At 46.5% G+C, this 14,946-nt stretch overlaps 7 protein-coding genes across 7 annotated transcripts; 3 read left to right on the top strand and 4 right to left on the bottom strand.

The window, feature by feature from the left end:
* Positions 1-1,499: 1,499 nt before the first annotated feature.
* Positions 1,500-3,289, top strand: N7483_012626 (uncharacterized protein; the record flags this gene model as incomplete). The annotated part of the gene is made up of 5 exons (XM_057096053.1): positions 1,500-1,720; positions 1,797-2,139; positions 2,188-2,259; positions 2,321-2,859; positions 2,914-3,289. The coding sequence occupies 5 exons, from the start codon at positions 1,500-1,502 to the stop codon at positions 3,287-3,289; spliced, it is 1,551 nt and encodes a 516-aa protein (XP_056942024.1).
* A 1,350-nt stretch (positions 3,290-4,639) lies between these two features.
* On the top strand, positions 4,640-5,651 carry N7483_012625 (SDR family oxidoreductase; the record flags this gene model as incomplete). Its single annotated transcript, XM_057096052.1, has 2 exons — positions 4,640-5,319; positions 5,372-5,651. The coding sequence occupies 2 exons, from the start codon at positions 4,640-4,642 to the stop codon at positions 5,649-5,651; spliced, it is 960 nt and encodes a 319-aa protein (XP_056942023.1).
* A 339-nt stretch (positions 5,652-5,990) lies between these two features.
* Positions 5,991-6,938, bottom strand: N7483_012624 (alpha/beta fold hydrolase; the record flags this gene model as incomplete). Its single annotated transcript, XM_057096051.1, has 1 exon — positions 5,991-6,938. The coding sequence occupies one exon, from the start codon at positions 6,936-6,938 to the stop codon at positions 5,991-5,993; it is 948 nt and encodes a 315-aa protein (XP_056942022.1).
* Positions 6,939-8,240: 1,302 nt separating this feature from the next.
* Positions 8,241-9,950, top strand: N7483_012623 (uncharacterized protein; the record flags this gene model as incomplete). Its single annotated transcript, XM_057096050.1, has 1 exon — positions 8,241-9,950. One exon carries the CDS (start codon positions 8,241-8,243, stop codon positions 9,948-9,950), a length of 1,710 nt encoding a protein of 569 aa, XP_056942021.1.
* Positions 9,951-10,168: 218 nt separating this feature from the next.
* N7483_012622 (uncharacterized protein) lies at positions 10,169-10,979 on the bottom strand (the record flags this gene model as incomplete). The annotated part of the gene is made up of 2 exons (XM_057096049.1): positions 10,169-10,352; positions 10,504-10,979. The coding sequence occupies 2 exons, from the start codon at positions 10,977-10,979 to the stop codon at positions 10,169-10,171; spliced, it is 660 nt and encodes a 219-aa protein (XP_056942020.1).
* A 253-nt stretch (positions 10,980-11,232) lies between these two features.
* On the bottom strand, positions 11,233-11,832 carry N7483_012621 (uncharacterized protein; the record flags this gene model as incomplete). Its single annotated transcript, XM_057096048.1, has 1 exon — positions 11,233-11,832. The coding sequence occupies one exon, from the start codon at positions 11,830-11,832 to the stop codon at positions 11,233-11,235; it is 600 nt and encodes a 199-aa protein (XP_056942019.1).
* Positions 11,833-12,530: 698 nt separating this feature from the next.
* N7483_012620 (FAD-dependent oxidoreductase) lies at positions 12,531-14,109 on the bottom strand (the record flags this gene model as incomplete). Its single annotated transcript, XM_057096047.1, has 4 exons — positions 12,531-12,944; positions 13,003-13,373; positions 13,434-13,702; positions 13,799-14,109. 4 exons carry the CDS (start codon positions 14,107-14,109, stop codon positions 12,531-12,533), a joined length of 1,365 nt encoding a protein of 454 aa, XP_056942018.1.
* Between the last annotated feature and the right edge of the window lie 837 nt (positions 14,110-14,946).

The following is a 14,946-nucleotide window of genomic DNA, read 5'->3' as shown; positions in this document are numbered from 1 at the left end:
TCATGCTATATGTCTACACGTCCTTTCCAAGATCACAAATCCTTGGTTCGGATATGTGGATGGAAAGCATCAGCAGGAGGATTGCTGTTACGTCTACGATTTGTTCTGTCGTCGATCAGCATGTTTTGAATGCCAAGAGAGAATGAAAACCATGGTGAATTTTGTGCTTTCAAGTATTTATGATTCAGTTGCCTAGTCCAAATGCAGTACCTCCGAAGAGAATCCCTTTCGGTAACTTGAATGTTCCCCCATCAGTATAATGAGATCATTGTACAGATTTCATAAGTAGTAACAACATTTAATGTGATCAATAGACTAATGGCGACCTACCGACTGATATCCATGTAAACCGTTGGTCATATTGCATAGCTAAGAGTAGATTAACTTGGACATAGTGCCCGAAGGGGAAGGTGTAAAGCATGGACCATCAAGCTGTACGATGAGCTAGCAGTGAGCGGAATAGCCGAGCTCAGAAATAATTATACACGTGAATTGATTCGGTGTAATGGACACCGAGAAATTAGTGAATTCAGATCTGAACGCTTCGATCCACACGTTATGTACGCCACACTGAAGCCATAGCCTTGACTCATAATATGTGCATTATCCCCAAGGTCTTCCGAGGTGGACCGCAAGTGTTGATCTTTTCATAAATCAATCCTCAATTCAGAGTTTCTAGGTATCGTTTCATATTATCGAGACTCTGAACGGTGAATGGTAGAGTACAGTCACATATCGACCAAAGCGCTCAGAGTGGTACGAATCTCACACCCTCGAGCGCTCTGTTTCTCATGCCGTGACGTGGAACTCCACACCCCAGTCCACCCACCCCGCATTCAAAGCAAAATATGAATCGTCGGAAATATTCCCCAGAATGATAGTCATCCATGTTGCTATTGATGGCTGTCGGTGAGCGAAAAAACCAGTTACACTCACACTGAATATCATTCTCACTTCATTATACGACACGGATATTCCGAATGATCGAACTCAACGGGTACTCCCATCGATCAATGTTACATCTGGTTGAGCTTAAAAAAGCTTGAACTGTTAAACTGGTCGGATGCAGAGGACTTATGCCGGATCGCATGACTACTGGCTTCAGGCAGAATATTGAGTTTGAAGGTCTCATATAATAGTGTTCATAAAAAAGTTATGATGCGGAATAGGCGCAGCCAGACTTGTCCCCTGGGCCCTGGTGGCAAATCTTAACAAGTCGTGTGGGCGTCATCTCTTAAGTGGAGACAAACTTGGTAGAAACGGATTTCCCGACCACCTCGGGGTAATAATTGCCGAATGTAATCCAATAGCCATGCACGGATTTGCCGAGGTGGAGGACTGGGGTTAAGCTAAACGAAGTCTGGGGAAAACTGGAGAGGATGCTCTCAGCACGAGTTGAACTACCAGGGTCCCATAAATGTTTGGGGATAAAGACTGGTACAACCCCAGGAATTCAACGACCTACACAACTTGTGTCTTCTTTAATATTTTTTGAAGCAATGACTCAAGAGACTAAGAACGAGGTTTTTCACCTCGAGGATGCCATCAAAGGCTTCCAAAATCTCCGTGAACATGATCCCCAGGACTCATTACCGGTATGGAAAGTCCTGGTCAATAATTATAAAATTGTTGGTCTATCGTTGTTTGCCAATTTGGGAGGATTGATGTATGGATTTGATACTATGGCATTGTCGCTATGTCTGTCAATGACACCATTTGAGTATGTCATTTCTCTCCTGACTTGAGAATCCCAGCCGAACCCTTGGAAAATGGTACTAACTGGCGATTCATTATAGGCAACAATTCGGTCAAGAGACAGCAACTGGATACGTGATCGCTACATGGTGGCAATCAGTATGGAACGCTTTATCACAAATTGCCTGCATGATTGGAGCTTGGGGAATTGGTAAAGTCTCTGACACATACGGACGACGCGTATGCTTCATTCTGGCGGGTATGGTTGGTATGGTCGGAGTTGCAGTGCTATACATCGCATCCAACAGTCGAGTTTTCCTTGCTGGAAAGATTGTCAATGGTTTGTCTCTGGGCATGGCATTGGCTACTGGCCAGAGTTACGTGTCGGAGATTGCTCCTCTCCGCATTCGTGGTATCTTGCTGTCTGCGTATGCCTTTAGCATGGTATGTTTCTCTTGTATGCGAGGGGAAATTTGTACTGACCTGTTCTAGAACCTTGGACTTATGATTTCAGCATCCGTTGCCTTTAGCCGGATGGACATCATGAACTCCTCAGCATACAAGGTAAGAGATACCTTGGGAGGAAACAACTGGGCGCGTATCACAACGGCTAACATGTACACAGGTCCTGTTCGCTGCCGGATGGGCCTTTCCCTGCCTATTACTCCTCCTATCCTGGGTTATCCCCGAATCACCTCACTTCCTCGTGCAGAAAGGAAAGAAGGAGGCAGCACAACAAGTCCTGGAGCGGATCTCGCACAATGAGTCCGATGCTCCTGCCATATTAGCCGATATTGTCCGCGTCCACGAACATGAAGAGCAGATGCATAACGAATCGAAACCCGGCTTCCTTGATTGCTTCAGGGGTAACAACTGGCGCCGTACACGAATCATCATTTACTGCAACGGTCTCACGCAGATGATTGGAGTTACATTTCAATCCAATGGACCATACTTCCTGACAAGCGCGGGAATGAGTTCTAACAATGTTGGTATGATCATTGAAATTGGTATCGGATTCTCAATTGCCAGTGCCATCATTACCTGGTTTATCATTGGGATGGTTGGAAGAAGAAAGATCATCATGTCGGGTCTTATTGTTTCAGCTATGTTCTACTTCCTCATGGGCATTGCTGCAATCTGGTCCAACTCCACAGCTCTTTGGTGAGTAAACCGTCAAATCCTGTCAAAGATAACCCTTTACTAACAAATCTACAGGACCATTGGTATTGCACTCGAGCTCACATGGTGGACTATGGGACCAGTCGCTGGTCCCGCCATGGCTATTGCGGGTGAGATCTCGCAAGCCCGCCTGCGTGCTCAATCTCAGTCCATCGGATTCGCCTTCAACTATTTCTTCTCGTGTGTGTGGAATGTGGTTGTTCCTTACATGTTTAACACCGACGAAGGCAACCTTGGTGGCAAGATGGGATGGATCTTCCTGGCTACCAGTTTGATCAGTGTTGTTATTGTATACTTTGAGTTCCCTGAGACCAAGGACAGGACATATGAGGAGCTGGATGAGTTGTTCGAGCGAAAGATTCCTGCTCGTCACTTTGCCAATTATGCAGAATTGTCACTGAGACCCGAGTGAAATGATCAGCCACGACATTTATAGATAGATGAGCTAGACAAATGAGAGCAGAAATTGAGCCTCAAAAATTCTCACATGTTTGTAAAAAAGAGTCGCTCCCCCAGGCTGTTACCAGTAGATATCCATGTTATTCTCCTCCTCACGCTCATTTCATGAATCATGATGTGAAACTTGATTCCTGGGTCAGGGCTCAACTTGGACAAATTTTAGTATCACCCCCGTAGTCCTCTTTCCTCCGAGTTGTGGGGAATTCTGAATCTTCTGCTATCTAGTATGCTTTAAATTCGATGAGCGTGAACGATGAACCCGAGCCGAGATAACCACTCCCTATGGTGGTAGTCACCAAAGACCTTCGAACATTTAACAAATATGTATGCTCTCAGCTAGCCACTCCCAACGATTTTCTTCCTTGGCGGAATTATGATTTTTGATGGCCAAAATGGTGGGTGCCTTCATACACAGCTGGATATTTTGATCGCAACCACGTCATCTTTTGGTCGCGATTTTTATTTTATTGCCGAAGTTATGCAATATGCAGTTCTCATGCAGCCATGCTCTCACAGCTTCTCGCTTAATTCGAATGAATTTCTCGACCGTCGTTACATACGAACATGCACATGTGTTCATCAAATATCGCGGATAGGGCGCATGGCTAGCGCTATGATCCCTAATACCCCACGCTCCCGTTGATCAGCGCACAGGAAAAGAGCTGCAGTCTTATTAAATTCCGGCAAGTTATTCATAAGATTTGTCGGGCGCAGAATCGTTCAAACTTACACTTTAAACACGTTTTAAATTCCTCGGACACACTACCGACAGCTACTAGGTGGGGACGAAACGCAGAAGTGGACCTATATGCGTCGATCATAAGTGACATTCCTAATCTGGCAGATGATGTCTGAGGTCTGTAGAATTCATCACAGTTCTCAACAACTGAGTCCAGTTTATTGTCAATCATTACTGGAAAGATATGATACCACCACATGATGTGACAATCAAGCTACCGAATACAGAGCTCAGCCCGTGACATGATCCCATGTACACCTTCGGCAATAATCTCCTGGGGGATTTAATCAATCACATCCATGAAATTGTCTACCCCGTCACACCTGAAAAGTGGTTCACGCACCCGAGCTACACCCTAGGTCCGATTAGGTATGGGGCTTGCGGGTCAACCAGTGAAATGTACTCGGCTCTTAGTCTCTATTGTACAGGGCGTTGCTATGAACGCTGAACACAACTCTCTTTGCGGTTAGTGGTTACACTAAATCAACCCCTTTATAAGGGACTTCGATCCCTCCATCCATGTGATCGATCAATGTTGAGGAAGTATTCTCTCAAATTCGCATCATGAACGGGCTGTCTCTTCCCACCTCTCTACGGTGGCCCTTTGCAGAATCATTTCCCATGGATTCACCCCTCAGTCCTATTGCTGTCGTACTTGTCGGCTCGTTATCAATCTACGGCATCTATCGCACAGTTTTTAAAAGGAAGATCGAGCAGTGGGATCCAGAAAACGAGTTAGTTCTGATCACTGGCGGCTCCAGTGGTATCGGAAAACAACTTGTTGAAGATCTATGTCGTAAGAAAAACCGCGTTATTATTTTCGACATCCAGCAACCAGAGTTCGAGCTCCCCGAAGACGTTCATTTCTATCATGTTGATATAACCTCAGCCCAAGCTATTGCAGAAGTCGCCTCAGTGGTACGAAAGGCCCATGGAGATCCAACCGTGCTCATCAACAATGCCGGTGTCTTCTACCACGGCACCATCCTCGAAAGTCCTGAGCGGGAGTTTCGTCAAACCTTTGATGTCAACGTCATAGCTCATTTCCTTCTGGTGAAAGAGTTCCTTCCTTCGATGGTTCGTCGCAATAAGGGTCACGTTGTCACTATGGCAAGCATTGCAAGTTTCGTAGCAGTTGGAGAAATGGTGGACTACTGTTGTTCCAAAGCAAGTATTCTTGCATTCCATGAGGGCCTTACGCAGGAGCTCAAACATTTTTATAATGCCCCCAATGTGCGAACAACGTAAGTTGAGTATATCCCTGTTTGAGTGGGACCTTGAGTTAACAATGCTTAGCATCGTGCACCCTCTTTGGGTTCAGACCCCAATGGTTAAGGGTTTCACCGACTATCAATCTACATTTGGTCAGCCAGTTATGACTCCCAAGACTGTTTCGAAGAGGGTCATCGATCAGATTCTGTTTCGGCAAGGGGGTCAGATAATACTTCCCACCAGGTTATCTTTGGTCAGCGCATTGAGAGGAATGCCGATCTCGGTACAAGAAATGGCTCGATCTTCCTTTTCAAAGATTGTTTATCGAGTACGGAATGTGCGCGCTGCTGCCAAAGATGAATGATTTGATGACTATATTATTTTTCACCCTGGTCTTTTCGGCTTTCAAGTTCGCCTTGTGATGGAAATATGGTCGAGTGTAACTTGGACTTGGTAGAGAGGCACTTGACATTTCACCGTGGAATATGATTCAAGTTCTTCTATTTATGAATGGAGAGGATGGAGAAGAATTAATATGGGGTGCGAGCCCAACATTGACGTCGATAATATCCATAATGAATGTTCACATTGTAACGCAAAGATCGATTCAATTGATGGCTATTGGCAAGTCTTGCCGGGGCATTTCAAATGGACCTCCGCGGCTTTAATTGTACTTCAACCCAATATAGCCCAAACCTCTATATCACAGGACCTTCTCAAGTAGCTCATTCAATTCCTGCACAACAAATTCTGGGTTATCTTTCTGCACAAAATGACCAGCACCCGGTGCAATAATAGGGCCCTTGCTGAATTCGGGCGCCGTGATCTTAGCAAGATCCTCATTATAGCGCTGCCAGTAAGGATTGACAAAGCGGTTGGTAACAGGCTTCGGCGGGCCCATCCTCGCCGACTCCTCAGCAAAAGCATCGAAATCATGGCCTACCACTGTAACATAGGGCTTATTACCATTGGGACCCTTAAGCAAAGGACCATCACTATCGGGAAGAAGTTCACGAAGGTTTCGTCGGCTAAGACCCTCTTTATTGCCAACATCCGGGTGGAAGATACGACGAGCACCAGCTCGAACGGCTTTGATCGCTTCCACAGGGATCGGAGCGATACTTGCAGGGTCGAAATCGGCAGCGTCTGGGTCAGGGAAGACGGAGACAAAGTCCGAGTTTGCTAGCACACTGTCTAGTAATAGCAGTGCGGCAACGGTGCCGGAATATTCTTGGGCAAAAAGCCGAGCTAGTGCGCAACCAATTGAGTTACCAACTAAGACCAAAGGCACGGATTCTAAATCCAGGCCAAGCTTATCGCTGGAGATCTGAGTGAGGAACTGATGCAGATCGCGGACAGATGCAAGACAGTCATGGCCATGAGTAGGGTCTTCTGCGCCAGCGTCTTGAGGGTCTCGATCTGTAGTTTGGCCTTGGCCGAACCTATCATAGGTAACGAAAGCGGGAAGGATGCTGTCTTTCCGACGGTCTTTGAGTTGAGTAATGATTGGCTGCCAAAAGGCTTGAGGAAGACCTAGACCATTCAGAAAGACAACAAGCACAGGGTTGGGCGTCTCAGAGGGGGCTGAAAAGGTGAAGCTAAGCTGAGCCGATGGCTTTGTGGTGAGAGCCAGAAAGCTGAGGTCCGACATGGTGGAAATATGGATCAAACTTGAAGTTCTTAAAACTTGTTATTCAAATTTCAAGCTGAGAGGAGCAGTAGACTTTCTAGGATGTAAAATATGGCACGAGTAATATGGGGAGTTCAGCTCTTATGTGTACGTCCAGTCGCGACGTCCGGAGCTCCATACCTATGTACGCAACGGAGGGGCATAAGAACAAGCGTTCCTCAAAGGATCACTTTTTGCGGGTCTGAGCTCAAGATGACACCTGCGATGGATGGATTTGATTTGCTACTCCGTGTAGTCTCAGAGTGCGAAGCCTTGCTTAGCGTGGGGGCCGTTCAGGTTGCTGGTTTAGCCTGAACTGAGTGGAGATGGTGGTATACCACTACATAATTAGAGACGGGATGGATGCCAGCCATGGAGTGTCAGTAGTAAATAAATGCAAACTTAATCATTCCTCACAGTAAGTCTGAGGGGAATCTGCAGATAAAATTCTCCTTGGATGTCCTATTATCAATTGATTGGTTCAGCCCCATCAGTGATGGAGTTGTCACTACTACGGAGTAGACGAGATTAAATGACTCAGGTTGGTAAGTGTTCGTTTTGCTGTCAAATATAAGCCTTTCAAGATTTTTAGAATAAACCGAGTCATGAAATCAATCCCTTATTTCCAACAGTTAGATATCGTCCTTCTTATTCAAGTGTTGAATATGTTGGATTAATCGTATAGACTAAAAATAGAACTTTCGGCCTGAGGCAGAAACTTGGAAAATCTCTTTGCTGAGTCATCCGTCTAGACCGCCCGCCGCTCCTGGAGGCCAGAGCTGTTCTCACTTCATTCCAAGGTTGTAGGAATATTCCTTAATGAGGTAGTCTCTCGTTGTCTTTCCAATGTCAATTCGTGATTGAAATAATTTCCATACACTTCAAATAAATCAATTGGAAATCCATGCAAATTTTGCAAAAAATAAGCACCCACGTGGCGTGAAGTGTTATGAAAGTTGCAGTTGCATATGGAGTACACAGGTCAATTGACAAATAATACAAAAAGGAACTTATTTATAGCAAGACTCTAGAAAAGGATTCTCTAAAAACTCCTAGTTCTATGATTAAATTTCAATAAAAAAAGCCTTGGAATCGCCACATGGAAAATATTGATACCCGTTCAGGGGAAATTTTGGTCCCTGGCATCTGGATGCGGTGTAAGCGGGGCAAATTTGTATGGCCGAATGCGCATTTTTATGGTCGTGGGGTAAACTCGACTTTCCCTTTTTTTCTTCTCTCCTTCATCATCTTCAGCACAACTACATTGTCTGAATCCTAAACATAATGTCTGCACCATCACCAGACTCTCTAGAGGCTCGCCTCGCCTATGAGCCGCAGGTCTTGAAGTTCGGCACAAGCGGTCGACGTGGCTTGATCATTCATTTGACTCAACTGGAGATCTACACCAATGTCCTGGGTGAGATCCGCTACCTTCAGAAAATCCCTGTTTCCGAAGGTGGTATTGAAGTTGGTGACGACTTCTACTACGCATACGATCTTCGTCCCAGTTCAATTGGCTATGTTGACCCTAACCGCGGGGGTCTGTGCCAAGCCGTGGAGCAGGCTCTGCGAGATGGCGGCATGCGTCCTATCAGTCTAGGCGCGATCCCCACACCTGCCCTGACGCTTTTTGCCTTACAGCGAGCCAAGGGAAGTATTATGGTCACTGGTAGCCATATTCCTTTCGATCGCAATGGCTACAAGCTCAACACCTCCAAGGGAGAGTTGTTGAAGAAGGACGAGCAGCCTATCAATGAGTCTGTTGAAGTTACTCGTGTTCAGCTCCTGGCTCAGCCATTCGCTGAGTCTCTTTTCACTGAGCAGGGCATGCTCCGCAGTGCCACTTCTACTCTTGTTCCCGCCATTCCCGAGGGTAAGAGTTCTTACATTCAGCGATACGTCGACTTCTTCAAGGGCGATTCCCTGCAGGGAATGAAGTTGCTTGTTTACCAGCACTCTGCCGTTGGCCGTGATCTTCTTGTTGAGTTGTTCAAGCTTCTCGGCGCGGAGGTCGTCCCAGCTGGACGCAGTGAGACCTTTGTCCCCATCGATACTGAGGCTATCGACCAAGCCCAGCTGGATACAGTTCAGGCTCTTTACGACAGCACAGGCCAGAGTTTCGATGCGGTCCTGTCCACAGATGGAGACAGCGATCGTCCCCTTCTTCTCGCACCCCAGGATGGCAAGCTCCGCTTCTTCAGTGGCGACTTGCTGGGTATGGTTGTTGCCGAGTTCCTGGGTGCCGACGCCGTAGTCGTGCCCATCAGTACCAACGATGCTATTGACCGAGGTGCTCTGGCCACTGCTACCGAGCCCAAGACAAGAATCGGTAGCCCCTATGTCATTTCCGGCATGCAGGACGCCGTCTCCAAGGGACGTAGCCGTGTCCTTGGCTGGGAGGCGAACGGTGGATTCCTCACAGGATGTGACATCGAATTGGACGGCAAGAAGCTTCAAGCCCTCCCTACCCGCGATGCAGTTCTTCCTCTGCTTTCTGTTCTTTTCGCATCTCGCAAGCGTCAGACCACCATCCCGGCTCTTTTCACATCTCTTCCGGCCCGTTTCAGTCGCGCGTCCGTTATCCGAAACTTCCCTCGCCCGACAAGTGCGAAGATTGTGCAGCGCTTCTCACCTACCGACAAGTCTATCCAGTCTATTCGTTATGATGATAACAGTGTGAGCCCTCTTGATCCCAACGGAAACAAGATCGACTCTCCTGCCTCAGAACTCGAGCACTTTTCCCAGATCCGCGATCAACTCCAGAAGGTCTTCTCCTCTTCAGCCGGCTTTACCCCGATCAAGATGGTGAACTACACCGACGGAGTCCGTGTCACTTTCCAAAATGGCGATGTCGCTCATATCCGACCTTCTGGTAATGCGGATGAGCTCCGTATCTACTCTGTTGGCGATAACCAGGCTCGTGCCGATGAGATCTGTGATCAGGGTATTGCCGAGCCTAACGGTCTTTTGCGACAGCTGGCTGCTATGATCTAAAGACGAACTGTATTATCCCTTTCTGTTAGCATATGAATGAACAAATCTGCGCATCAAGCGAACAATTTAGTTTTGGTTATCATGTTTCAGTGCATAGCTGCTAATCAGTTTGTCATTGGTGGTACAAATAATCAAATCCAAATCATACATGAAGTCTGTTCTCACATAGAATCCAGCGTCATAGTAGCAATTCTCCAGTAGCCAGGCGGCCGGTAGTATCAAGCAGACGTTGACATAACCTCATCAAGAATAATGCGAGCAGCATTGACTGCCCCGGGCCCTTTCTCCTTGACTGCCTTCGCCGTGGCCTTATCTTTCATCTCCTTTGATTTCTCACCAACTAACACATCCAGCACAACTTTTGAGAGCTCTGGAGCCGTCCACAACGGCTTAGCAGTCCTGCTTCCCTGTCAACCGATACCCAGCAGTTCAACCCGCTGAGCGTAGTCGAAGCAATCTGCCCACTGAGGCAAAACTATCTGAGGTATGCCAGCACTGGTATCTCACATTATTCTGAATTCCGAAACCTCAATCGTCCCCATAGAAAACTCACCTCGCAGCCTCATGATAAGAGTTCGCGCCTCCAAGATGTATGGAGCAAGCAATATTACCCGATTTGAGAATCGACGATGGATCAGCCTCGAACCATTCGACAATCCTCACAACATCCGTTTCCATCCATTTCCCCAGTACACTTGCAATCTTTGAATCTGGACCCGACAATGGATAATCTTCAAGTTTCATAATCTTCCACAGAACCTGGTATTGCGGTAGCTCGATATTCCCTTGCAATGTTTCTAAAACCACAGCTAGAGCCATAGCAAGCTCAATAGCTCTGGGCTCACTGAGACGAACCAAGGAACCCAGATTCACATAAATTGTTGGAGCCTTGCCAAGCCATGCCGCTAGATCTGGGTCTTTCTTTTCAACAGAAGAGATACCTAAATAGATTGGTCCACAGGTATAGATATCGTCTGCTACAACGAGTGGGAAATCAATCTCAGGTTGAGAGCCGACGAGAATCTTCATTCCGGGTGGTCTGTTGCGGAATAGATCGAGAGGTGTACGAAGTATCGCACCGGTTTCTGCCGTTAGGTGATTTTCTATTCCTTTTCGTCTATCATCTGTCATAAATGTATAGACTGTGAAGAGCATAAAGTAAATATCAAGGGGTATTAAGTGCCAAGGTACCGGGTAATCAAAGCCCGATGAGATACTTCTCGTTGTTAGTGAACTCCACCCTGACCAGCCCAAGGCATTGTTTTTCAATGAAAGAGACCACTCACGACGGAAATTTCCACAGCACAGCTCTATACGGCTGCGCCATAGCTGTAAATTCCTTGAGTGAGTTCAGGCTCAAGCAAATAAATCGAACATTCAAGTGATGGCAAGCAGTGAGAGCGGCAGTCATCAATGTGTCAACGACAATCAGATCCGCCTTAACCGACTGGATAGTTTCCACGATAGATGAGTAAACTTCAACAAGTTGCGGTCCATCATACGGTAAGAATAGCGGGATCATATCGCGCACCGCGCGCATTGTTTTGAAAAATCCAGGTCTTTGTAGCGCTGAGACTGGGAGATAATTCGGAATTCTGGGTGGTGCACCTGGCCTCGAAAAGGTGAGGTTCATGGCTTGTTTCATTGGTATACCCCTTAACTCGTGAAAAGTTATCGCTTCTGTGTCCGGGACGCTTTGACGAAGATTCTCGACGACAGTCGTGACTCCATTTGCTAGTGCACCTAGACTGGCGCAGTGGATGTCTGCGTCTGGCTGGATTTGTAGTAAGGCGTGCATGGTGGCTAGGAAGACATTGGATTCACTGGGTTCAGTGTTGGTGATGAAGAGGATTCTTCCCCTTCTAGTGGTTGAGTCTGTCATGATGAATTTCATGGTATATCACTCTCGTATCGCGGGTTGCAAGAGATGGTGTTTTGACTTTGTGAGGCTGTGGAGTTAAAAAGGGCATGTGGCTAGGAACATTCAATGTTTGGGGTAGAATGTATGGAACGCAGCTCGCCACAACATTTGAACTTTATGCGCTAATTTGGCCCCCATTCTTTTCTTGACAAGGCTGGCCTTGCCCCGGATCGCTTAGGACTCTCTCCCTCTAGGTGAACCTGTGTTTCAAAGTTAGTCTTACTCCCCCGGGGCCGAGGTCAAGATCAAGATCCATATGAAGATGCTTGGCTAACTCCAGATGTCTAGTAAGCATGGCGGAGATAACCTTGGAACCTTGGAAGAACTCAGATGGAATAAATATCTCACTAAGTGTTCCGAATCTGGCATACTTGCGTACGGCGATACAGAGAAATGATTAATGCAAGGTCGAGATTCATTCCTGTTTGATCTTCAAGTCTCAGCAATCACAAGTTGACTCATGTGAGGATCTACGGAGACCAGGATAAGCATATGAGACATATGAGACAAATTAAAAAAAGCACATGCTTCAGTCTGAAATCTCAAACGTCAAATTTAGTATATAATAGCTGCGCTCGAATACTCCAACCTTCAAGTTGATTGTGACATCCTATCCCTTGACAGCGCTATAAAGCATCCAAAATGTTAACGAGATCCGCTTACAATGAGCTTCTCATCAATTCTGTCTTTCTCTCATGAGATTGACAATAAAGCCACGATGCCTTCAGAGTCTCAGGTACTGGAAACATGTCCAAGAACACAGATTGCTCAAATGTCTCATCCCATCTCTCCACAATAATTCCAGGCACTAGTTTAGGAAACTTGTTTAACATCAAGTCTTCCAATTCCGAGGTTACCATTGCATCCATGCACTGCCGTTTATTGGAGCTCTCAAGCATGGCTCTCACTCGTGGAAGTCGCATATCTTGTATCTGTTGAAACATGTCATGGATTTCCCTAGCCGACAGTCTTCCAGTCTTGGATACGTCAGATAATACTTTCTTCAATGAGTTGGCAAAACACGCGATGCTTTCGACAGCCTGGGCACCTCCTTGAGCGAGAATGGATGTCATCTGGAAAAGCAGACTTCATTAGCCAGCGAAGGTCCCATCATCTTTCTCATTGACATACCTGATGCGCTGCATCGCCCAGGATCAACATTCTGTCCAAGTCCCACTTGCTAAAAACAAACTCCTGCATGGATGTATACAAAGCCTCAGTTCTTGTTTCATAGAGTGTCGAAAGTTGTATATCAGTTGTGATGTACTCGTCCCAGTGCTCTCGCACAACCTTCTCCAAGTCCGCTTCGCTGAAACGAGGGATCTCAGTACCGCGATAGGTCCGATCTAGTTGTTTATAAAAGAACCAAAATGTTCGATCAGGTGGTCCATTTCCGATGAGGGTGGAAGATCCACGATTGAATCTGAATTCAAGGCAATTTTCGGGCATACCCCCGAGTTTTGGAGACACTCCGTATATGCAGGCAAAATCAGAAGTCACGTCTGTAATTCATCCAAGTTAGACAATTTCGTCATAGCTCTTGGGGAAAGAGATGAACTCACTGTCTTCTTCCATATACTCCGACCCAAGACCACGCTCTTTAGCTTGACGAACGATCGCCTTTCTAACGCTAGAATGAACGCCATCTGTGCCGATGACCATATCACCAAAAAAGACGGAGCCATCCGTGGTGGTTACCACAGCTCCATCTTCACTATTCTCGACACTCTTGATCCTCTTACCGGTCAGGACCTTCGACTTGTCACTTAGGTGATTGTACATAACCCGTAGGAGTGCAGATCGTTCCATCCATTGGAATGCATAACCATATCTAGTTCTTAATTTAGCTACAAGCTTCACATTTCACGAACCGAGAGGTCAGGCAGACATCTGGAAGATAAAATGGGATAAAGTTGGAAAGACAGACCTTTCTTTGCACAGAGACACGGGATCCCAGTTATTATCCGAAGACGATAACAAGTCTCCATTGGGATCTCTAAAACCAAAATTGCTCAAAGGGGGACAAATAGTAGTCAGGTCTTCATAGAAGCCCAATTGGTCGAAGATAGTCAGGGCATTAGGAAGGAAACAGATGCCTCCACCCACTTTAGGAGCAATGTCAGGGTAGGCCTCTAAAAGCTGGTAATCAACACCAATCTTATCTAGTGCGACAGCGAGAGTCAAACCCGCAACGCCCCCTCCTGAAATAATGACTTTGCATGGCCTAAGTGGAGACATGTTGAACCTGAGCTCCCAGTGATGCTTATCCCTTACACAGCTGGAAAGAGCCACGACTTGAAGGGTCCCATGTCATCATTATATAGGGATTCCCTTGGTCCAAAATTTGACAAATATCGAGATCGAGATCGAGATCTCGGCTAAACATTGGGACTAGTATGACGCACGTCGGCCAGTGCACAGCGCAGTGTATGCAACTATTTTAGCCCCCCACCATCACAAACTTGAAGCTTGCCTATCACCGTACATATGAATTGAGGGATTTCACCAATAAATCAAGGAAATCGGGCGCCAAGTGTGGGGAGGAATTCATTGGCGCGTTTGATACAACAGCTGCGCTCATCTATGGAGCACATTGCGGCACTTACGCAGTTTGTCCTGGACATTTTCCAGGTGCCCGAGATACGCGCCGACAACTCGAAAAGGGACATGAGAGCGAGTCTTATGACTCTGTTCCCCAATGCACATGGGGTTCTCCCGGCCTCGGGGTCCAATCTGCAAGTCATGATGTTTGTCGGAGGCAATCCAATCAAGCATTGCTTTTTTTCGCGCTTATTACCCGTGGCAGGCTAGCGTATCACCTAGTAAGGTTCTGGGCTAGTATTTCTTGATAGGTTCGAGAGGCTAGCTGAGAGCAAACTAGGAGTGGAGCCAATGTATGTGCTGTACTCCAGAGTACGCGTAAACGTGGACTTGGGGCTCCACCGTTCGTCCAAGCGCTTCCATTTCACCGATTGTGACCTCAGGATTGTGATTGTGATATGAGTATGCATTTATGCATTCCAAGGCACTAGGAAGACACCAAATCTTGAAATATGTGTATGTAGTTGAGGCATA

The sequence above is a fragment of the Penicillium malachiteum genome (assembly GCF_028827825.1).
Source record: "Penicillium malachiteum strain IBT 17515 chromosome Unknown utg000005l:1.0-9002435.0:326005.0-9005861.0, whole genome shotgun sequence".
Classification (NCBI taxonomy): Eukaryota; Fungi; Ascomycota; class Eurotiomycetes; order Eurotiales; family Aspergillaceae; genus Penicillium; species Penicillium malachiteum.
Note: the sequence above shows the minus strand (reverse complement) of the source record. Positions and strands in the feature narration are given on the sequence as shown.